Source organism: Erithacus rubecula, assembly GCF_903797595.1.
Source record: "Erithacus rubecula genome assembly, chromosome: 8".
NCBI classification, from domain to species: Eukaryota; Metazoa; Chordata; class Aves; order Passeriformes; family Muscicapidae; genus Erithacus; species Erithacus rubecula.
The window spans coordinates 36560670-36585033 of NC_136659.1; the positions used below are offsets into that span (position 1 = coordinate 36560670).

General features: G+C 50.8%; 1 protein-coding gene across 1 annotated transcript in view; it reads left to right on the forward strand.

Moving 5' to 3' along the window:
* Positions 1-24364, forward strand: part of GPD2 (glycerol-3-phosphate dehydrogenase 2) — a 55749-nt gene that overhangs the window by 25963 nt on the left and 5422 nt on the right. Inside the window, exons 7-13 of the mRNA XM_079311268.1 lie at positions 12308-12469; positions 13545-13689; positions 18556-18749; positions 20304-20438; positions 21148-21323; positions 21767-21898; positions 23627-23785. Of these exons, the coding sequence (XP_079167394.1) occupies positions 12308-12469; positions 13545-13689; positions 18556-18749; positions 20304-20438; positions 21148-21323; positions 21767-21898; positions 23627-23785 (1103 nt within the window). The remainder of the gene's footprint in view (positions 1-12307; positions 12470-13544; positions 13690-18555; positions 18750-20303; positions 20439-21147; positions 21324-21766; positions 21899-23626; positions 23786-24364) is intronic.

A 24364-nucleotide genomic window follows, 5' to 3' on the forward strand; every position in this document is an offset into this window, starting at 1 on the left:
CGGCTCAGCTGACTGTGCTTTCTGAATTTGCTGTTATTTCCTGAAAGAATAAATTAACATATGCTGTGCCTGGGACTCTCTTGCCACATCAAGGTATTGGATTGTTTAATGTCTTGTTCTACAAATCTCCACTATGTTTACTGGGATGTAGGGTTTTTTTTGCTTTTTTGCATTCTCAGTAGTTTTGCATACATTCTCTGCTGAAATGTTTTAATGTGGAGGTTATTTAAAAGTAGCAAAAGCCTTGGCAGGGGATTTTGCTCTCCCTGTTTACAGCAAACCCCCTGAGAAATCCTTCCCAGGCACACGTGCACACACAGACACACACACAAAAATCAATGCAAAAGAGTAGGGCATTCATTAAGCTGTCAAAAATGGAATAAATGCTTTTTTTTATTTGGGCTCTTGTAGCTATTTTTCCTAGGACTTGAGTGTGTCCTGAATTATGAAATGTTGTAGCTTTATAATTCATGTTTGACAAATGGATATTTGGAGATGTTGAGCTGTAATAGGGATATTACAGACAACTCTGTGGCTGTTTTTCCTTCCCTGGATATAAAAACTCTGACAGTTTGTCACTGAACAGACTTTCCATAGGTGAATTTAAATACACAGCTACTCATATTTCCTGCTGTTTGCAGCTGAGGCTGGGTGGGTGAGAGAAGCCTTGAGGCACACCAGCCATGGGTATAGCTGGAAATAATCTGTGTATGCCACAGACCCCAATGTTTTATAGGGTGTTCTGGCTGTGTTCTGTAGCACAGGCTGCCCATGAGATCCTGGGGAATGCAGGGTTTGGAATGTGAGCTGTGGCTGGGATGTGCAGTGCAGTGATCCCAGGACAGCAGAGGGACAGTGTCTGTGCTGGCACAGGGATGTGCTGCAGCAGGGATGCCCATGGTGAAATCCTGGGGGATGCAGGGTTTGGAATGTGAGCTGTGGCTGGGATGTGCAGTGCAGTGATCCCAGGACAGCAGAGGAGCAGTGTCTGTGCTGGCACAGGGATGTGCTGCAGCAGGGATGCCCATGGTGAAATCCTGGGGGATGCAGGGTTTGGAATGTGAGCTGTGGCTGGGATGTGCAGTGATCCCAGGACAGCAGAGGAGCAGTGTCTGTGCTGGGGCTGGGATGTGCTGCAGCAGGGATGCCCATGGTGAAATCCTGGGGAATGCAGGGTTTGGAATGTGAGCTGTGGCTGGGATGTGCAGTGATCCCAGGACAGCAGAGGAGCAGTGTCTGTGCTGGTGCTGGTGCTGGCACAGGCACAGGGATGTGCTGCAGCAGGGCTGCCCCACTCCCAGCACACTCTCTGGCTCCAGCCCTGCTGCACTTCACCCGTGTCAGGGCCCTTTTATCATTTTCAGAAGGGATAAAATCAATGGCCTGAACCAGCTGCATCTTTAACCCAGATTTGGCTCTGTCAGAGGTGGCCCGTCGCTGCAGGAGGAGCCCTTTGCTCCCACAGAAGGGCTGTGCTGCCTGCCCTGCCCCAGGCACCCTCCCAAAAGCTGGGGATGATAACTGCATCTCCTGCTGTACCTGTAACAATTTAATCGTGTGAGTCAGCCCAGTCAAGCATCCCCAGCTCATGACTGGGAGACATGAAATTCATTGTCATTATTGTCCCTGTCATTTTGGATCATTATATCCTGCTGCAGAATTTTCCTCACTCCAGTGCTTTCTTACCTCCAGGAAGCAGGGATTATGGCTGAGGTTGGGGTGGGGGCAGGACTGTGAACTACATTTACCTCAGGGGAGCCACAGATTAAATTGGCTTTGCTTTCTGACTTGCTGGATTCGTCTGTTTGTACGCTCTGGGTTTAAGGTTGGAAATGATGAATATTCCAGTGAATTCAGAACCTCTCTCTTTTCTTTTTTTAATGCTTGTATAAGCAAAGGATGGGGTTTGTGTAACCTTAAGAAGTGAACGGGGAATAATTCTTCAGATCGTGTTACCAAAAAGATTTAGGGTTATTCCTGAACAAAACGACATCACTTGTTCATTGTGGCACAAACATCTGCATTGTCCCCAGGGTGTGGTGGCTTTCAGGGGAAGGGCTGGAGCTCTGCTGTGGGACAGGGATACAGGAGATGATGGTGGTGCTGGGTTGGACAGGGATACAGGAGATGATGGTGGTGCTGGGTTGGACAGGGATAACAGGAGATGATGGTGGTGCTGGGTTGGACAGGGCTTGGGAGATGATGGTGGTGCTGGGTTGGACAGGGATACAGGAGATGATGGTGGTGCTGGGTTGGACAGGGATAACAGGAGATGATGGTGGTGCTGGGTTGGACAGGGATAACAGGAGATGATGGTGGTGCTGGGTTGGACAGGGCAGTGGGAGATGATGGTGGTGCTGGGTTGGACAGGGATACAGGAGATGATGGTGGTGCTGGGTTGGACAGGGATAACAGGGGATGATGGTGGTGCTGGGTTGGACAGGGATACAGGAGATGATGGTGGTGCTGGGTTGGACAGGGATACAGGAGATGATGGTGGTGCTGGGTTGGACAGGGATACAGGAGATGATGGTGGTGCTGGGTTGGACAGGGATAACAGGAGATGATGGTGGTGCTGGGTTGGACAGGGATAACAGAGGATGATGGTGGTGCTGGGTTGGACAGGGCTACAGGAGATGATGGTGGTGCTGGGTTGGACAGGGCAGTGGGAGATGATGGTGGTGCTGGGTTGGACAGGGATAACAGGAGATGATGGTGGTGCTGGGTTGGACAGGGATAACAGGAGATGATGGTGGTGCTGGGTTGGACAGGGATAACAGGAGATGATGGTGGTGCTGGGTTGGACAGGGATACAGGAGATGATGGTGGTGCTGGGTTGGACAGGGATAACAGGAGATGATGGTGGTGCTGGGTTGGACAGGGCTACAGGAGATGATGGTGGTGCTGGGTTGGACAGGGATAACAGGAGATGATGGTGGTGCTGGGTTGGACAGGGCAGTGGGAGATGATGGTGGTGCTGGGTTGGACAGGGATAACAGGAGATGATGGTGGTGCTGGGTTGGACAGGGCAGTGGGAGATGATGGTGGTGCTGGGTTGGACAGGGCAGTGGGAGATGATGGTGGTGCTGGGTTGGACAGGGATAACAGGAGATGATGGTGGTGCTGGGTTGGACAGGGCTACAGGAGATGATGGTGGTGCTGGGTTGGAATTGGGCTGGCTGATCTGGAGAGGCTCTTCCAGTCCTGGAGCTGTGGGTTCTGTGATCTCTGCACTCTGGCATGGCACTGTGTCCCTGCAGACCCTCCATCCCCATGCCAGGTGTGATTCCCAGGTTAGGGTTAGGATTTGGGGTAGGGTTGGGTTAGGGTTAGGGTTAAGATTAAGATGCAGTTTAGGGTTAAGATTAGGATTAGATTTAAGGTTAGGGTTAAGATTAGGATTAAATTTAGGGTTAGGATTAGGTTTTGGGTTCGGGTTAAGATTAGGATTAAGTTTAGGGTTAAGGTTAGGATTAGGTTTAGGTTTAGGGTTAGGGTTAGGGTTAAGATTAGGATTGTGGTTAGGGTTAGGGTTAAGATTAGGATTGTGGTTAGGGTTAGGGTTAAGATTAGGATTAGGTTTAGGGTTAGGGTTAAGATTAGGATTGTGGTTAGGGTTAGGGTTAAGATTAGGATTAGGTTTAGGTTTTGGATTAGGGTCTCTCCTGATGGCTCAGCAGCAGCAGCCCAAGCCCAGCACACAGTTCCTGATCCATCCCTGCTCTGTTGGAGTTAAGCCCAGCCCAGGCTGGCTGCCCTGGCAGTTCCCCTGCTGGGATTTTGCCCCTGGCTGGGTTGGAGGCAGGGGACAGTGCAGGCTGAGGTGACACCAGGCTGGCAGGGTGGCACAGCCACTGCAGCCCCTGTGTGCCCTGACAGCACTCACAGTGACATTTCAGAGCTGTTGCCATAAACTGACAGTGACAATGTTTAGTTTCATTTTAACACGGTGCTTTTCCTGCCACTGACACGGCACTCACAGTGTAGTGACAACTTGAAGGCTGATACAAAAGGAGTGGGAAACAACGTAATTATAAAGCACTCACACAGAGCCAGAATTCCAAATTCTGTCTGTCACTGGATGTGGTGGGTATTGTGGCTTATTTTTGCTTTCTGGGATCTTAGTTTCAGTAGGAGTTTCAGCTCCTGTGCTGTAACTTGGCAGCAGAATTGATCAGACAGGCATCTGAAGGATATTGAGATTTCTTCTGTAAAAATATTTTATGACTTTTCTGCCTCTTGCTGGTGATATTGCTATGTTTATAACTACAGAATTTGGAACATACCATAGTAGAACATTGGCTTTAAAGGGACAGAGAGCAGGGTAGGTGGGAGATCAGGGAGAAATCTGCCAACCCAAACCATTCTGTGATTCCAAGAATAGGAAGGTTTAGTTCTTGTGATCTGAGCTGGGGCTAAATGGAAGAGGTCAGAAATGAAGGTGGCTGCTATGGATTATTCAAACTGGATCTGTCAAATCTGGGTTTGAACTGTTGGAATCAATTCAGCTGTGAGAAGGTTTCCCTTTCCATGAGAGCTGACACCTTAGGGTGGGTGTGGAATGTGCAGTGTGGGCTGTGGTTATTTCCATGTTTCCTTGTCCATCATCCTTCCTCCTGCCTGGGCTTGCTGCAGCAGCCAGGAGTGCTGGGGGATGGAGCTGGTGGAGCCAGAACTCATCCCCAGGGCAGGACAGGGACAAGGACATGGGTGCTGCATGTCCTGGGGAGTCTGGAGTTTGCAGCAAGTTCCACTGCAGTTCCATGTGATTCAGGGAGCTGCAGAGTTCAGGGCTGGGGTGTTGTACTGACAAGTTGTGACTCACAGGTCAAAGGGGACATTCCCCCTGAACTGCCTCTGCTCATGTCTGGGGAGGAGAACTGGCTGAGCTCTTGCTCAGAGAAGTCTGGAAGGGTTTTGAGTCACTGCAGCTGATTCATGTGCCTGACTGGCATCTAACCCTTCCCATCTGCACAGCAGCTCCTGGGCTCCTGCTCTGTGCTTGTAATGAAGCTGCTCCTGCAATTAAGCACTTCCTTAAAATGGTAGGAGAGGGACAGTGGTGGTGACTTGGTGTAGTTGTACAAATCTAATGAATATGTGTAATTGTGCAATCACCCACCAGCCCTAAATGTGGGGGGGTCTGGATGCACACAAGAAAACTTTGCCCATGGAGGGATTTGGTTTGCAGTTCTGCTTTGTTGGGTGCCTGCAGTTAGCTGGTGCAGTGGGAAATGCACCTGTAGGAGGGTGGGATTGACTGTCCCTCCCATGGCCAGCCCTAGCAGGGCAGTTAGAGTGACACAGGACAGAACAGACCAGAGCTGCCTGAGCTCCTCATTAACACTCTGGTTTTCACACAGCTCTCCTCAATCAGTCCCAAACAAATCTCTCCACTCTGTGGGCTCTGCTACCACTCCCTGCTGGCTGGGGCTCAGCTCTGATAAAAATAAAATTGAATGTACACTGTGTGCACTCTGGGGGAGGATCCTGTGAGTGCCAAAGGAAACATTGTCTGTTCGGATGTGCAGAAATGCAGCATTTGCTACTAAGGAGTGAAAATAGAATTTTCCCAAATTACACAAAAAGAAGAAATTATAAACCAAATGGCATCACTGTTGGGCTTAACGTGGTGTGGGATAGACTTACTCAAACTGTCTTTGCACTCTAAATGTCCTCAGCAGTGTAGGTTCTAGGATTGAGGGGTTTTCTAGAGGATTCAGAGTTAATTTGGTGAAGACTCGTAGGCCAGTGTTCTGGGAAAAGCTGGGCTGGCTGCCCTTACTAAAAATGAAAATATCTCTTCATTGTCACTTATTACAGCAGGTGGAAACTACACATAAGGGAGGGATGGTTCTCTCAGTTTTCATTGCTGTTTTCAAGAGGCACTGCACAAGGACTGCAGAGAGCTCAGCATGTTCCATCAGTGCCATGAGCAGCAGAGCCCTCCAGGCAGGGCACTGTGATCATCTCTCTGCTCTTGGGCAATGTCACAGTGCCATTTCACTGTGCTGCCCACTTTTAGGAGTTTTAGAGGATCTTCAGGAGCACACTCACCCAGATTGATTTGGTTTAGCCACTCTGTTGTTAGAGAAGAGTTTTTGGCTGAAGTGTTTGGAAAACCCCAAAGGGGCACGGAGGGGTCGCCTGTGGTGGCAAGGGGGATGATTGTTCTGTTTGGTGTTGAACAGCTGAAGCCCATTGTGCCTGGGCTGCTGTGCAGGGCAGGGCTGGCTGTGCTGGGGGATCCTGGCTCTCTCTGGGAGCTCAGGGTTCCCTTGGCACTGATCCCTCACCTCGGGTTTCAGAGTGGAATCACAAACATCTGGGGAAGGTGCTGTGCTGTTTGTGTCAGGAGAGCTTTTCCTGCCTGGGCTGGAGGAGCTCAAGCTTGGAGCTGCTTTTCTCTTGTGTTCAAGGAGTCTGTGCCTGGGGAGAATGGCATTTGATTGCAAGGTCAGAAAGGCTGAGATGCAAAACCTTTGCTTTGCTTTGTCCTTCCTTTTCTCTCCAGAGTGTTAAATCATCATTGTGGTCTGGAGCTCCCTCCCAAGGGGCAGCTCCCATCTCTGCTCTCTGTGCCCAGAGAAGGGCTGGGGCTGTGTCAGGAGGGGTTAGGCTGGAAAGCAGGAAAAGGCCCTTCCCCTTTGGGTGAAGGGTGCTGGGCACTGCCCAGGGAATGGGCACAGCCCCGAGGCTGCCAGAGCTCCAGGGTGTTTGGACAGTGCTCCCAGGGGCAGGGGGGGATTGTTGGGGTGTCTGTGCAGGGCCAGGAGTTGGGCTGGGTGATCCCTGTGCCTCCCTCCCAGTTCAGGATATTCTGATGGTCTGTTCAGGTGCAGGATTTTAATGTCATTATCTAGGGGAGAATACACACATGCCAGTTGGCAGGCCTTAAAAAAAAGGCAAAATCCAGCTGTTCCTGAGTATAAAACCACCATCCTGTGACCCCATCTCTCCTAAAGTGCTGCACTGTTGTTCTCCACAGATGATAAATTCCCAGGGTGGGAAGTCACTCTTTACTCCTTTCAAATCCAGACCTCTCCAGATCTCTGCTGTTTATGCCATGAAATACTCGAGGACTCCACGCTGTAGGTCACATCAATCTGAAGCCAGTGTGTTTTTCTGCCACTGCAGTTAATCAGGAACTGGTTATTTCCCAGTCCTCTGCCTGCAAATGCATTCCATGGGCACTCAGCTGCTTTTGGACAGCTGAGCAGTGAGTAATAGCATGGGGGTTCTTGCATCAGAATAATGATGAGGGGAAAATGGATGAGAGCTTCAGAGAAAGCAGGAAAATGTTGTTGTGAGCACAGTGGTCCAAACCCTGGATTGTGCTGAGAGTGTCCTGAGCTCACTCTGGCTTCAGGAGCATTGGGAGGCTCAGCAAAACATTGAGCAGCCTTTGGATTTGGGGCTTGCTAAATAATTGTTACTTGGAAATGTGCTTTTGTAGAACTACCCATTTCCACATTATTTATTCTGCTGATTGGCTCCTCTGGATTGCTTTTGCTCTGGACAAATAAGTGACAAGCCTGGGGTGAGGCAAACTCACCAGATTTAAACAGTCAGGGTTGCATAGACCAAAGCTAATATTGGCTGAGGTGGGGTGGTGTGATGAATCCCCACAGCAGGGGAGAGTGGGGCTTGTGTCACCTGGGCCACTGCTGGCAGGGGCAGACTGGGGGGGCTGAAACCCCCTGGCCACAGGATCCTGCTGCAAGGAGGGAGCAAATCCCCCTTGTGGGGTTTGGGGTTTGGTGGCCCTGTGTCCTGGTTTGGACAGGTGTCCAATAAAGGCAGGAGCTTCTCTTTGAAATGGAGAATGCAAACCCCCTTCCTCCAAATTGTTATAATAATTTTGAAATTAAGGGGCTCTCTGGCAAAGATGGTGGAATTAGGAATAACAGTTCTTTAGTAGGAAAATTAAAATAGCAATGCAGTATTACACAGAACAATCCCAAACCCTGCCAGAGTCAGAATCCAAGCTGGCACAGTCAGTCAGTCAGGGTGGTGGCACAGTCCCATTCCATGGTGCTGCATCCTCCTGCAGGGGCAGATGTGGCTCAGCTGGAGCAGTGCTCCTGGAGAAGGTGCAGTTTCCTCTGAAGGTGCAGGGATGATGTGGGAGGGTCTGGTTTTCCTCTGGGATCCAGTGGGAAAGGTGCTCTGGTGTTCCAAATGTCAGTTTTTCTCTGGGTAGGAAAGGCTTGGCTCCTGCCCTGGCTGGAGCATCTCCCAGTGGGATGATGGAATTTTATCAGCCATGCCCTGGGACTCAGTGGCCATGAACAGGAGATATCTCCTGGAGGGAGGATGGGCTGTGGGAAGATAAAGATGATTGCCCAGCTGGTTTAAAGATGGCCCATTAGCAGATAATGTGTGCCAGGAGATCAGGGGCACTGCCACACCCAGTTTGTAACAATGGCCCATTAACAGGAGATATCTCCCACAGGGATAAGAATCGCTGCCACACCCAGTTTTTAACAATGGCCCATTAACAGGTGATACCTCCTGGATGAAGGGTGGGTGATGGGAAAGGTAAAGATGATTGCCCAGCTGGTTTAAAGATCCCATTAGCAGAGAATGTGTGCCAGGAGATCAGGGGCACTGCCCCAGCTTCAACAGATAGGACAGAATTCACATTTCTGGCCACAACAACCCACCCCACCCTGTCTGAGGGGTGCTGCTGCCTGGCCTGGGGCAGCTGGGTCCTGCAGTGCCCTGGGTCAGGCTGGCCCAGTTCACAGCAGATAAAACATCCCCCTTTATCTCCAGAGCAGTGAGCTCTGAGAGCCCTGGCTTCAGGCTAGAGCAGCCTTCCCTGCATTACAGAATCACTGAAGCATTTGTGTTGGAAAAGCCCTGGAGAGCCTCGAGTCTGAGCTGTGAGCTCAGCTCATCACCTGGGGCACTGGGTTCCTGTGCAATCCCTGCTGCTGTGTGGCAGCAGATGTGCCACAGCTTGTGGCTGTCCTTTGTCCCTTTGTCAGCCAGTGCTCCCTCTGCAGCCTCTGTCAGCCCTGCCTGGAGCTGGGCAGGGTTGAGGTGAGGCTCCTAAGGTGATTTATTTATTTTATTTACCCTCTGTGCCACGGCAGCAGCAGCTGTGCCCTGCATTCCCTGGACTCTTTTCCTGCCAGCTCTGACCGATGGTTGTTCCCTCTCGTGCATCCCCTGTGATGGAGCATCCCCAACTTTTGCTGACATCTTGCTCAGTTGTTTTGCTGTTCTTCTGTTGTTGCAGCTGATTCTGGGCATTGTGTGCTGAGTGTGGTCAGAGTCACTGTTTGTTTCTTCATCGGTGCTTTATCATGCTGCTCTTTCTGTGCACTTTGTGTAACTTTTACAGCTGAAGACGGATTGCAGTGCCCAGCCTGGGCAGGGCTGGAGTGAGGGGTTTGGGGAGGGGAGGTGCTGCTTGCAGGGCCATTGATCCCATCTTTATAACTTTGCCCTTTTAGCTGGGAACAGATGATTTGAACAGGGGTTGGAGATGTGCGCAGGCAGAATCCGAAGGACCAAACTTTACATAAACCATTTATAGTAAATGCTGGGAATGCTGGCAACATTAATCACCTACAGTATCTATTACAAATTTATCACTTTATCGGTGTAGCCCGTGATAGGAGTGGTCCAAACAGGTGGGGAGCTGAGCTGTACCTCAGGAAGTTTAGCCTGCTCAGAAATTAATTATTCAGGACACACAGAGCCTGGCCCCTTCAATGTATAGTAATTCTTCCCAGCCAGCATCCAGGCCTCCAACTTCAGTGCAATAATAAATAGGAAAAAAGTCTCAGGTGAAGCCAGCATTCCAGAGTAATTAATCATCTTCCCCTCACCGTCCCTCCACCTCTCTCTTGGTTTCCTTTAACGAGGGAATTTCAGTAATAAATCTTTAATGATATATGTTAAGAATCCTTCATTAATTCTTGTCCACTTACTTCTCTGTTTTGGGTCTTTTTATGTTGTGTGTTGGGAAATTCAAAGGAATGTACAAAAAGAGCCCCAGCAGCGAGCGGCTGTGAGCGCCACGCGATGTGACAGGGACAGCTGTGACAGGGACAGCTGTGACAGGGACAGCTGTGACAGGGACAGCTGTGACAGATCAGGGCTGTGACAGGGACAGCTGTGACAGATCGGGGCTGTGACAGGGACAGCTGTGACAGATCGGGGCTGTGACAGATCGGGGCTGTGACAGATCGGGGCTGTGACAGGGACAGCTGTGACAGGGACAGCTGTGACAGATCGGGGCTGTGACAGGGACAGCTGTGACAGATCGGGGCTGTGACAGATCAGGGCTGTGACAGGGACAGCTGTGACAGATCAGGGCTGTGACAGGGACAGCTGTGACAGGGACAGCTGTGACAGGGACAGCTGTGACAGATCGGGGCTGTGACAGATCAGGGCTGTGACAGGGACAGCTGTGACAGGGACAGCTGTGACAGATCGGGGCTGTGACAGATCAGGGCTGTGACAGGGACAGCTGTGACAGATCAGGGCTGTGACAGGGACAGCTGTGACAGGGACAGCTGTGACAGGGACAGCTGTGACAGGGACAGCTGTGACAGATCAGGGCTGTGACAGGGACAGCTGTGACAGATCGGGGCTGTGACAGGGACAGCTGTGACAGATCGGGGCTGTGACAGATCGGGGCTGTGACAGATCGGGGCTGTGACAGGGACAGCTGTGACAGGGACAGCTGTGACAGATCGGGGCTGTGACAGGGACAGCTGTGACAGATCGGGGCTGTGACAGATCAGGGCTGTGACAGGGACAGCTGTGACAGATCAGGGCTGTGACAGGGACAGCTGTGACAGGGACAGCTGTGACAGGGACAGCTGTGACAGATCGGGGCTGTGACAGATCAGGGCTGTGACAGGGACAGCTGTGACAGGGACAGCTGTGACAGATCGGGGCTGTGACAGATCAGGGCTGTGACAGGGACAGCTGTGACAGATCAGGGCTGTGACAGGGACAGCTGTGACAGGGACAGCTGTGACAGGGACAGCTGTGACAGATCAGGGCTGTGACAGATCAGGGCTGTGACAGGGACAGCTGTGACAGATTTGGGCTGTGACAGGGGCAGCTGTGACAGGAACAGCTGTGACAGATCAGGGCTGTGACAGATCAGGGCTGTGACAGGGACAGCTGTGACAGATCGGGGCTGTGACAGGGACAGCTGTGACAGATCGGGGCTGTGACAGATCGGGGCTGTGACAGATCGGGGCTGTGACAGGGACAGCTGTGACAGGGACAGCTGTGACAGATCGGGGCTGTGACAGGGACAGCTGTGACAGATCGGGGCTGTGACAGATCAGGGCTGTGACAGGGACAGCTGTGACAGATCAGGGCTGTGACAGGGACAGCTGTGACAGGGACAGCTGTGACAGGGACAGCTGTGACAGATCGGGGCTGTGACAGATCAGGGCTGTGACAGGGACAGCTGTGACAGGGACAGCTGTGACAGATCGGGGCTGTGACAGATCAGGGCTGTGACAGGGACAGCTGTGACAGATCAGGGCTGTGACAGGGACAGCTGTGACAGGGACAGCTGTGACAGGGACAGCTGTGACAGATCGGGGCTGTGACAGATCAGGGCTGTGACAGGGACAGCTGTGACAGATTTGGGCTGTGACAGGGGCAGCTGTGACAGGAACAGCTGTGACAGATCAGGGCTGTGACAGATCAGGGCTGTGACAGGGACAGCTGTGACAGATCGGGGCTGTGACAGATCAGGGCTGTGACAGGGACTGCTGTGACAGATTGGGGCTGTGTCAGATCGGGGCTGACAGTGCTGCGGTGACACGGTGACACTGCTGCAGGTGACGCTGCTGCGGGTGACAGTGCTGTGAGTGACATGGTGACGCTGCTGTGGGTGACAGTGCTGTGAGTGACAGTGCTGCGGGTGACACTGCTGTGGGTGACACAGTCACACTGCTGCAGGTGACATGGTGACACTGCTGTGGGTGACAGTGCTGCGGGTGACATGGTGACACTGCTTTGGGTGACACTGCTGCGGGTGACATGTTGACACCGCTGTGAGTGACAGTGCTGCAGGTGACGTGGTGACACTGCCATGGGTGACAGTGCTGCAGGTGACACTGCCGTGGGTGACACGGTGACAATGCTGTGGGTGATGTGGTGATGCTGCCGTGGGTGACACCGCTGTGGGTGACACTGCCATGGGTGACACTGCCGTGGGTGACACCGCCGCGGTGATGGGGTGACACCGCCACGGGTGATGGGGTGACACTGCCATGGGTGACACCGCCGCGGGTGACAGCTGTCTGTCTGTCCCTCCCAGGCCAGCACAACGACGCGCGCATGAACCTGGCCATCGCGCTGACGGCCGCGCGCTACGGCGCCGCCACCGCCAACTACACCGAGGTGCTGCAGCTGCTGAAGGCAGCGGGGCCGGGCGGCAGAGAGCGCGTCTGCGGGGTGCGCTGCCGGGACGTGCTCACCGGTGAGTCTGGGGTCTGTATGGGGTCTGTATGGGGTGTGTATGGGGTGTATGGGGTGTGTAGGGTCTGTATGGGGTCTGTATGGGGTCTGTATGGGGTCTGTATGGGGTGTGTATGGGGTCTGTATGGGGTCTGTATGGGGTCTGTATGGGGTGTGTAGGGTCTGTATGGGGTCTGTATGGTGTGTATGGGGTGTGTATGGGGTGTATGGGGTCTGTATGGGGTCTGTATGGGGTGTGTATGGGGTCTGTATGGGGTGTGTAGGGTCTGTATGGGGTCTGTATGGGGTGTATGGGGTGTGTAGGGTCTGTATGAGGTGTGTAGGGTCTGTATGGGGTCTGTATGGGGTGTATGGGGTGTGTAGGGTCTGTATGGGGTGTGTAGGGTCTGTATGGGGTGTGTGGGGTGTGTATGGGGTGTGTAGGGTCTGTATGGGGTCTGTATGGGGTGTATGGGGTGTGTAGGGTCTGTATGGGGTCTGTATGGGGTGTATGGGGTGTGTAGGGTCTGTATGGGGTGTATGGGGTGTGTAGGGTCTGTATGGGGTCTGCAGGGTGGGCGCTGCAGGGACAGTGGCACCCTGGGCTAACAGGGCAGGGAGGAGCAGGGCTGCTGCCATCTGCTATCAGCCCTGAGCCTGCACAGGAGCTCTTGCTGGGCCGTGCCATTAGTGTCACTCAGCTCCCACTCGTGTCACATTTCTCACTCAAAGCCCGGTGCCCTGGCAGGCCAGGCTGAGCTGTGCACCCCAGCCTGGTGTCAGGCAGAGCTGACATTGTGAAAGGCTCCGTGCTGTACAGCAGGAATCCCATTTACCCTCTCTGCAGGCTGAAATCTCCTTCTTGAGAGGCACATTTCAGCTGAGCTCTCCATCCCACCTGCCTCTCTCCTGCCCTTACACATAAGCTGGAATTCCCCTCTGGACCATTTTCTCTCCGCTCTGCTGTTGGGTGAACACTGAGTTAATTTTTAGGAGGTGCCAGCTGTTGCTGAGACACAGGGTGCACGTTCCAGTAGGACGAGCTGCCAGGTGAGTGCCCAAGGGCAGGCTCAGTGCTCAGTGCTGCTCCCGTGCAGGGAAGGAGTTCGATGTCAGAGCCAGGTGTGTGATCAACGCCACGGGCCCGTTCACGGACTCGGTGCGCAGGATGGACGACCAGGAGCTGCCCAACATCTGCCAGCCCAGCGCGGGCGTGCACATCGTCATGCCTGGCTACTACAGGTGAGTGCTGCTGCAGCCCTGCCACTCTGCCCTGCTCAGCTGGGACACTGCTGCCTGCTCAGCAGCTCCCACTGCACTGCTGGATCCTGATTTTTATTGGTGTTTCTTAAAGAGGATCTGGCGCTGCGCTGGCCAGAACAATTCCATCTCTTCAGAGCAGAGTGCAGCCGTGGGGATTTTAGTTAGATTTTAGTTAGAGCTGCCCAAGGCAGGGCTGCTGCTGAAGCAGAGGCATTTAGGCAGCACAACCCCAGGCTTGTCAAAGCACCTGTTTCAGTGATGCCTTGGAGCTCAGTGTGCTGCTGTTTGTCACCCCCTCAGGAAAACAGGGAGCATGTAAAACCTTCCACCTTCCTACAGAAGCCCTTGTCCTGTTAAATCATGGAATCACAGAGTGGTCTGGGTTTGGAAGGGACTTTAAAGATCATCTTGCTCACTGCCTGCCTTTACATATGAAGCTGCCTGTGCAGTGACTCAGAGAAAACAGGAGTGCAGAGTAAGTGACAGAATGGGCACTGTACTCAGAAATAACAATTACTGCATGGGCAATAGAAGCAGCCCAGAGTAACACAACCACATTTGCTGTGGCCCCAAGCCCACCCACCCCTCTCTGGGGATTTTGGTGGACAGGACGTGCCCTCCTTGTTCCAGGAGAGGTTCCTGTGGCTCTCTGCTCCCTGCAGTCTCCTGCTCCTCTCCCTGTTTGCTGTGCAAAGCCAAATCCCCTTCTCCCAGCCAGCCTTGTCAGTCAGAACTCAAATATTACCTTTGGTTCCTGAAGTCATTAGCATCCTAATGGAAATTCCCCTTTATGGACTTAGCCCAGTTGTGTTGATACAGTGCCCTTGCAGTAATGCCTTCCACAGCCCTGCTCAGAATGGGAATTCATCCCTCCAGTGCACCCTGGGGTGTTTCTGTCCCAACAGGACACCACCACACACTGCAAAATTGAGGCATTTTTGGCCTGGTGTAAAATCACCCCTGCATTCTCTTCTGGTTTGTTGGATTTTTTTTTTTTTTTCGTTTTTGTATCTTTCTCCATGAAAAATGGTAAAATGACCTGATAGCTGCTTTAAAGTACTAAAAATGTGGAGAAATGGGCTGTAATCCCAGTTTCCTCATATGCCAGGAGGAGGATGTGTGTGATTAGCTTTATGGCCCTGCACAAAAACATGGGAAGCTTTAAAACCTGGACTCACTTGGTAAATTCAAAGTAGAAGAAGGCTGGATATGCTTGAGAGCTCTGGTTTATTTATTCTGTAATAACCCAATAATTTTAATTGGAAATGTGGAGAATTCTCGTTCTCCATGTTCCCCAGTGTATGTCAGCATGTGGGCATTACTTTCCTTGGGAAACAGTATCTGCCCACATACTGCCTCCAGAGCCCAGCTGATAAGATAAAACTGCACTGAATTTCCTTGGAGTGGGATAGCTGAGAGCAGGGAGCTGTCTGCTAAATAGAAAACACTCGTGGGATTTCATCTTGGTTGTAGCAGGCCTTCCTTCCTTCTGCTGTGCCAAGGAACAGTGCTCAGCACAGGAGGGTTGGCATTTCACCATGTCCACCTGTGCCCTGGCAATGTGCTGCAGGATTTTGGCCCACAGTAGCACAAATGATTTTTTTTAAATTTTTTTTTTTTTATTTTTAACAGCTAGAGGGTTTTAGTTTTAAATACAGTCAAGATTTTGTAAAACTAATGTTAACCTAATGCATTCACTCCCCATGGGTTTCTTACTCATTGATGTCCTTCATTAACAGTCCCAGAATTGCTCCCCTCATTAATTAGGCTTCCTGTCTGGAATGTGTCTGTGAAGGCAAGGCTTTTTCCTCTCCCTTCTCAGCAATTTCACATGTTTCTGTCTTTCTGGAAATTTCCTCTCTGCTCTGCATTCCACATTCCAGGTAAACTTGCTTGTTGCACCTTGCTTTTTCCCTATGGAAAGTCTCTTTTTATCATTCTTTCATTGTGTTTGTGGTGCATTGGTGAAATGTTTCTTCAGCTGGAGATCTTCCATGGATCCAAGACCTTCCATGGATCTCCCAGAGCTTTTACCTCTACATTTCTCTGTACAGACATTGCTTTATGCTTCATATGGGAGTTTCCATGCTGAATTTTCCCATTTTAGCCATCTTTAAAGAGAAATCTCATCATTCTACAAAGCTTTTACCTCCTTTTGCCATCCGTGGTGGAATAGTAGGAATTCTGCCCCATAAACCATGTTATTTCAGAAGTATTCCTGGTGTGCAGCAGCATGACTCCTGAGGCCTCAGGAAGGCCAGTATTTGGGTGTTAAGATGCTTCTTTCTGATGCAAAACACCTTATTTTGCATTTGTTTGGGTGGCTCTTTAGTTATTTAAATAAGCTGGAACAAGCATGGCAAAGGGCAGGGAGAGAGAGCTTCCCAGGATGGCTGGTATCAGTGATTCAGTAAATAATTGGCACATGGAAAACTGTTTTCCCAGCACTTGCTGTGCAATCTAAAACACTTCACAGCTGCTGTGGGGAAACTTAGTCTGAAGTCTTTGCTTCTTCCTCTTCCTTGTTTTTAGCAGTTTTTATGAAATCACACACACAAAAAAAATTCATACTTTGAAGAAATTGTCTATAAAGTTTCTGAATTCTGATACTGTATATTAAACCTCTGATTTCCTCTGTCTCTAAATCAACAGCTTTTTCATTTTAAAAAGTAATCATTTGTCTGAGGTGATTTACCTTTCCCAAACCTGTGTTGACTTCCCCTATTAGATTGTACCTCTGGCACCATGTGCCTAAGCTGTCTATAAATATCAGCTAAAATGGGTCTAATATACATGCTAGCTATGAAATTCTCTGCCTCTCTCCCAGCCTTGCCACCAGATATTGCCAACTTCCCTCCAGTAATCACTTCAGCCTTCCTAAAAGTGCAATATTCAGCCATTCAGCTTGGACAGGTAAATCCCACCCAAGCAGGTTTTTGCCTTCAGACTCTGGCTAGGATTTGAGTCCATGGAGTGATTCCCCTCTGAAGTGCCTGGCTGCCCTAAATCTGCATCTCCTGCCCTCCATGTGCTCCCTGGGTCTCAGGGCAGGGGCACAGCCTGAAGGGCCCTGACCTGACTGCACAGGTTTGTTTGCAGCACCTTAAATGAGAGTCAGCATCATTCCTTGAACTGAAAATGATGGAAAAAAAGAGGCAGGTCAATGTTTTCCTGTTTACTTTGAAGTGCTCATAAAAGCCTTTTGTTTTCTGAAATACAAGCAGAGCTTTTTAATAAGCCATGAGGAGGAGGCAGTGGGTTTGTACCTGTGGATATTCTTCTTACATTACACCAGAAAAAGCTGATGCATTAATTAAAATCTCCTATCCCAAGCAGTTTTTCATCCTTGTGCTGAATTTTTGTGTTGTAGCACTGGCACAAGCCATGATAAATGCCTGAGTGGCAGCATCCATCGAGGGCTTTTTGCCTTTTTTCCTCAAAGCAGAGTTGCCCATGCAGGGCCACAGAGCTGGAGGCACTCAGAGCACGTTCCCTGCTCCAAACCCCTCAGGAGTCTGTGGGTGTTCCTTCCTGCTGAAGTGGCAGCTGGTGACAAACTCAGGCTTAGTGTCACTGCAAGGATATTCCTTAAATGTCTTCATTTCTCTTCTTTGTGCTCCTTGTCCTCCCAGTCACCACCCCTCATCCCTCCTGCTCCACCTTTGTTGTGGAGGCAGATCAGAGGAATCACCACTATTTTATGGCATAAAAACATCCACGGGCCTGGCTTCCCCAAACTTCTGGAATATCTGTTTAAATCCATGGCTTGGTGTCTTGGTTTGAAAGACAGATGTTTGTTAATAAAGGCAGGAGTCTCTCCTTAAATGGACCCTCTAAATTATTATAATTTTGAAATTAAGGAGCTCTCATGCAAAGATATGGGAATAGGAATAACAGTTCTTCACTAGGAAATTTAAAATAGCAATGCAGTATTACACAGAACAATCCCAACCCTGCCAGAGTCAGAATCCAAGCTGGCACAGTCAGTCAGTCAGGGTGGTGGCACAGTCCCATTCCATGGTGCTGCATCCTCCTGCAGGGGCAGATGTGGCTCAGCTGGAGCAGTGCTCCTGGAGAAGGTGCAGTTTCCTCTGAAGGTGCAGGGATGATGTGGGAGGGTCTGGTTTTCCTCTGGGATCCAGTGGAAAGGCTGCTCTGGTGTTCCAAATCTCAGTTTTTCTCTGGGTAGGAAAGGCTTGGCTCCTGCCCTGGCTGGAGCATCTCCCAGTGGGATGATGGAATTTTATCAGCCATGCCCTGGGACTCACTGGCCATGAACAGGAGATATCTGCTGGAGGGAGGATGGGCTGTGGGAAGATAAAGATGATTGCCCAGCTGGTTTAAAGATGTCCATTAGCAGATAATGTGTGCCAGGAGATCAGGGGCACTGCCACACCCAGTTTGTAACAATGGCCCATTAACAGGAGATATCTCCCACAGGGATAAGAATCGCTGCCACACCCAGTTTTTAACAATGGCCCATTAACAGGTGATACCTCCTGGATGAAGGGTGGGTGATGGGAAAGGTAAAGATGATTGCCCAGCTGGTTTAAAGATCCCATTAGCAGAGAATGTGTGCCAGGAGATCAGGGGCACTGCCCCAGCTGGGTTAACAGCTTTTGGTTACATCCTATATTGCAACCTATGACACTTTTCAGTGGATTCAAGATGCTTTTCAATGGATTTCACCACACGTGAAATCCATTATTTTTTCATTTATTAACTGCTTTACCTGAGAACAGGTGTGGTGTCCCAGTCCTGGCCTGGCTGTGGGGTGCAGGACAGGCAGGTGACAGGTGCCACCGCCCCGTTCCTGTCGTGAGCCAGGTCCCTCCTCTCTTCCAGCCCTGACAACATGGGGCTGCTGGACCCAGCCACCAGCGATGGCAGAGTGATCTTCTTCCTGCCCTGGGAGAAGATGACCATTGCAGGGACCACAGACAGCCCCACAGATGTCACCTCCCACCCCATCCCCACCGAGGAGGACATCAACTTCATCCTGAGCGAAGTGCGCAACTACCTGGGGCCAGACGTGGAAGGTACAGCTGGGAGGGAGCCCAGGCAGCCTGGGGGGGCTGCTGCACTTCTTGTGGGGCTGGCTGTGTGAAACCAGAGCCTTCAAGTGGCTGAACTCAGCACCACCACCATTCTCACCACCAGCACACCTCCAGGGCCACCCTCCCTTGTGTTTTGGGCACCTGCAGGAGGGTGACAGTGGCTCCAGCACTGCCCTGGGTACCTGTCATTCCTCCAGAGGAGGGTTTGCTTTATTTCAGTTATTCTGTGAAAGCATTTGGACTGCTGAGTTTCTGCTGCAGCAGTAAAATCAATCTGAAAATCAATCAGGCTTGTCACACACTCAGCTTTAGGGAAACCCAGTGTCTGGGCATGGGAAATGCTCAATTCCTCGTTTCCTGAAGTGGAGAACTGATGTCTGCATGTTGTGTGAAGTTCTGAAAGGGTCCAGGGAAGCTCCTGCTGGGTGTCTGGAGCAGCAGTTTGTGTTGGAAGTGCAGGAGAGCAGGGAGGGAGATGGGAATGTGAATAGGAGAGAGATTAGATGGGATATTGGTGAGAAATCTCAGCTGGGAGGGTGATGAGGCCCTGGCACAGGGTGCTCAGAGAAGCTGTGGCTGGCCCTGGATGCCTGGCAGTGTTGGACACCAGAATCTGGAGCACCCTGGGCTGGTGGCAGCTGTCTCTGCCTGGCAGGGTGGCTTGGGATGAGCCTTAGGTCTGTCCCAAGCCAGGACATTCTGTGGTTTCCCACATTCAGATGAGTTCAGTCCCTGTGGCTCAGCCCAGCTGGGCCTGGGCTGGTTTTCCTGTGCAATTATAGATGGCTGGAGCTGAAATAACAACAGCAGTGCCCATATCAACCCTGGACAGCCCTGCCTGTGCTGGCAGAGCCAGTGCCAGGGTTATCAACTTCCCCAGGCTTGGACACCTTCCAGCTGCTTAATTACAGCGTCACGCGTGCTGCTTTCTGGAGTTTCATTAGTTTATAAACCTGATACAGGATCTTGTGTCTGTGATTAACACTTCATTTTGGCAGGTTGAACACGCTGGCAGAGCACCATTGATTTTGGAAATCTATTCCCTGTTCTTTGGGGGATGTTTTTTACACCCTTTTACTGATTTTTCAATTATCGGTCATTTGAAAGTTGTATTAAAAACATGTTGCAAAGACTCCAGTATAAAGTGAATTGGTGACTGCACTTGGGCTGTGGATAAGGATGACTTGTCAACAGGAAATCTTGGAATAACAACCTTCAAGCTTGGAAGATCTGAAAGGGAGTGTTACACTTGTGTAACAAACTTTATTGTGGTTTATAAAATGCAGTGTAAGGACTGTTCAGGTTCATTGGGAAGAATTTTCATGGAGAGGGGGAACAGGCTGGAGCTGTCCAGGGAACACCTGGAGGTGGCTCTGAGTGCTCTGGGCTGGTGACAAGGTGGCATTGGCACAAACTGGAGTCCCTAGCCTGGGAGGGCTTTCCAGCATCAGTGACTGTGGGATTGCACAGCCTGGCCTAGGGCAGCCCCTGGCAGTGCCCAGCAGGGCTGCCCGGGCTCAGTGTGGCTCTGCACAGTGAGAAGAGGGGACGTGCTGGCAGCCTGGAGTGGCATCCGGCCCCTGGTGACCAACCCCGACTCCAGGGACACCCAGTCCCTGTCCCGCAGCCACGTGGTGACCGTCAGTGCCAGCGGGCTGGTGACCATCGCAGGTACTGCCCTGCCTGGGACAGGCTGGGACAGGGACATGGGCTGGGACAGGCTGGGCTGGGACAGGGACATGGGCTGGGACAGGCTGGGCTGGGACAGGGACATGGGCTGGGACATGGGCTGGGACAGGGACATGGACTGGGACAGGCTGGGACATGGGCTGGGACAGGGGCTGGGACATGGGCTGGGACAGGGACAGGGGCTGGGACAGGGACATGGGCTGGGACATGGGCAGGGACATGGGCTGGGACAGGGACATGGGCTGGGACAGGGGCTGGGACATGGGCTGGGACAGGGACAGGGGCTGGGACAGGGACATGGGCTGGGACATGGGACATGGGCTGGGACATGGGCTGGGACATGGGCTGGGCTCCTGCAGGAACCATGGGTTGGCCTGCCCCATGCAGGAACCTTGGGCTGGGCTGCTTCTTGTCACAGAATCTGCTGTCAGTGGCAGCAGTGGAGCCAGCCTGGCACCAATCATGGCATGAAATACTGAGATATCTCTGTAGTGTGTAGAAGCTTGACAAGGTAAAGGCCTTGTTAAGCCTCTAAAGGGGGGAATGGTGCCTTGGGTTTTAGCATTTATATTTTATATTTTTCAGAACCTCTGCTACTTAGTGTGTAACTTTGAAACTTCATGTTAGGTGTTAGTAAGTTCTGTTCACAGAGTGGTTGGACAAAACAATTCTTTTCCATTCCTTTCCCCAGGTGGGAAGTGGACCACGTACCGTGCCATGGCCAGGGACACCATTGATGAGGCCATCAGGGAGCACTGCCTGCAGGCTGGCTCCTGCCAGACCATGGGGCTGCAGCTGGAGGGGGCTCAGGACTGGAGCCCCACACTCTACATCAGGCTGGTCCAGGACTATGGGCTGGAAAGTGAGGTGAGGCCTGGCTTCCTCTGCTGGGGGGGTTTGCTTTTCTCCTAAATCCAGCACCAGCATGGCTTGGACACAGCTCTGGTGAGCCAAATCAGAGCTGGGGCAGAGAGAGTTCTAACAGAAATAAAGTTAGTAATTGTTCTTCATCATCTTCCCCTTTTTCCTTCCTCCTAAGCTTGTTCCCTGTTTAAAAACACTCTGACCTGCCAGGGTCTCCTTGCTGGAGACCCCACGAGCTGTGCAGCAGCCCTGGCCAGGCCAGCTGGGCTCTCAGTCTGCTGGCACAGACACAGCAGGGCTCTGCTGTCCAGCCTCCCACAGCTCTGAGTTTCCTCCACACTCAACCCCCTGGCAGCCTGTTTGTTACTGGGCATGAGGGATTGTCCAAGGAAAATGTGTTTTTCATGTGCTTTCTAAGCATGCTGGGTTTGTTTTCCTCTCCACAGGTGGCTCAGCACCTGGCTTCCACCTATGGGGACAAGGCTTTTGAGGTGGCCAAAATAGCCCAGGTGACAGGGAAGAGGTGGCCAATTGTTGGGAAACGTCTGGTGTCTGAATTCCCTTACATTGAAGCTGAGGTATGTGGGAAAACCATGTCACCTTCTGTGGTCCTGGCCTTGGCATGAGCATCTGAAACATCTCCTTGAGCCCTTTCCCTAGGGAGGCCAAGATTTTCTCTGTGCCTGTACAGAGAACACTGTATGGATCCATATATACACATATATTTATGCATAATTGAATATTCATATAGCACCAGTTTTTTTTACTTTATATACAAACTTTTGATCCCAGGTGGATCCTATCAAATATTGCAAGGAACAGAGAGCTTTCCCAGCCCTGTTTTTGGGGTGCTAAAGCTGCTATCTGCTGCTGGCTGTGTCTCCTTGATGTGTGTGGGAATCCTGGGTGGGGAGTTTGGGGCTTTCTGTGCTGCCAAACACTGACCCCCAAAAAACCACTGCTGTTAACCTGAGGCCTTGGAGGAAGCTTCCAGAATTGAGAGATAGAACTAAAATCACTGGTGTGTAGTTTGAATACAAGTGTGTAATATCACATGGTAAAGGGTTTGGAATTTGGGCTTTTAGAATATAGTAATAGGTATGGGACAAGCTGGAGTTTTAAGGCCAAAGTTTTCTTTCTTCTTGTCCTTCTTCTTGGGTATAAGTAGTATTTTAATGATTGGATGAAAAATGCCACACTGCAGGTCATGAGTGTTTGGTCATTGGGTCAAAAGTAAAAATAATTTGATTATTGGATAATTAAGCCTTTAAAAGCTTTGTAACAAGAGAGATACATCATCATATGACCATTTTAACTGCAGCACTCACTGTAACAACACTATACATATAGTATTCATTTTAATATTTGTGAAAATGTTAATGTATCAGTAATATAAAAATATAAATACTGATGGCACACTGAGGGCAGCACCCCACCCCACAGGTGCTGTGTGGGGTGAAGGAGTACACCCTTAACAAAGTTTTCCAACATGATACATTCAGCATTCATTTTAACATTTGTGAAAAGCCAATAATGTGTGTGCTGATGGCACCATCACAGGGGGTGTACAGGGTGAAGGAGCACATCCTCAGCAAAGTTTTCCAACATTATACATACAACATTTGTTTTAATATTTGTGAAAATGTTAATATATCAGTAATATAATCTGCACTGATGGCACACTGAGGGCAGCACCCCACCCTACAGGTGGTGTATGGAGTAAAGGAGTGCGCCATCAGCAAGGTTTTCCAACATTATACATATAGCATTCATTTTAATAATTGTGCAAAACTAACAATATAATATGTACTGAGGGCACACTGAGGGCACACTGATGGCACACTGGGGGCACACTGATGGCACACTGAGGGCACACTGATGGCACACTGAGGGCACACTGAAGGCACCACCCCACCCCAGGTGGTGTACGCGGTGAAGGAGCGCGCCCTCAACAAAGTTTTCCAACATGATACATACAGCATTCACTTTAATATTTGTGAAAAGCCAATAATGTGTGTACTGAGGGCACACTGGGGGCACACTGAGGGCACACTGGAGGCACACTGGGGGCACACTGATGGCACACTGAAGGCACCACCCCACCCCAGGTGGTGTACGCGGTGAAGGAGCGCGCCCTCAACAAAGTTTTCCAACATGATACATACAGCATTCACTTTAATATTTGTGAAAAGCCAATAATGTGTGTACTGAGGGCACACTGATGGCACACTGAGGGCACACTGGAGGCACACTGGGGGCACACTGAGGCACACTGAAGGCACACTGAAGGCACCATCCCACCCCAGGTGGTGTACGCAGTCAAGGAGTACGCGCGCACCGCCGTGGACGTCCTCTCCCGCCGCACGCGCCTGGCCTTCCTCAACGTGCAGGCTGCTGAGGAGGCACTGCCCAGGATCGTGGACATCATGGCCAAGGAGCTCAACTGGTGTGACCAGAAGAAGAAGGTACAGGGCCCTTCCAGCCTCAGCTGCTTTGTTCTGCGTGAGGGGTTTTGGTGTTAGCGGTCCGTCCTGGTTTAGGGCACTGTTGGGAGCAATTCTCCCCCAGGAAGCAAACCCAAGGGTTTGGGTTTTTTTATCTGTTTGGGGAGAAATTTCTTTAGGGAGAATTGGAAAAAAAACCTGTTTATTCAACAGGCAACTGCTCAGCACAAAAAGAAATTAACTATATCGAACAACAAAACAACTTGCTTTGAAGAGAGGAAAATTCAGAAAGTCTCTCTCCTGTGGGTGGTAGCTTGCCTTAGTTAGTTATCAGTCCCTTTGGTGCTGGAAAATGTTGCTGGCCAGGCCAGGCCCTGGTGGGTTACAGATGCAAGCTCTTGGTGCTCCCTCCAGGATTCCAGTCTAAAATAATTTTTAGGAAAAACAGAACAAAAAACTTTCTGGGCAACTTGCTTGAGTAGAAAACTACAAGTGATGCTTTATTCCCAGCAGAATGAGTCACTTGGTGCATTTCATTCTAAAGCTTTATCAAATGGCTGTGAAATGGGTTGGGATGGGCCAGGGGGTGGAGAGGAAGGG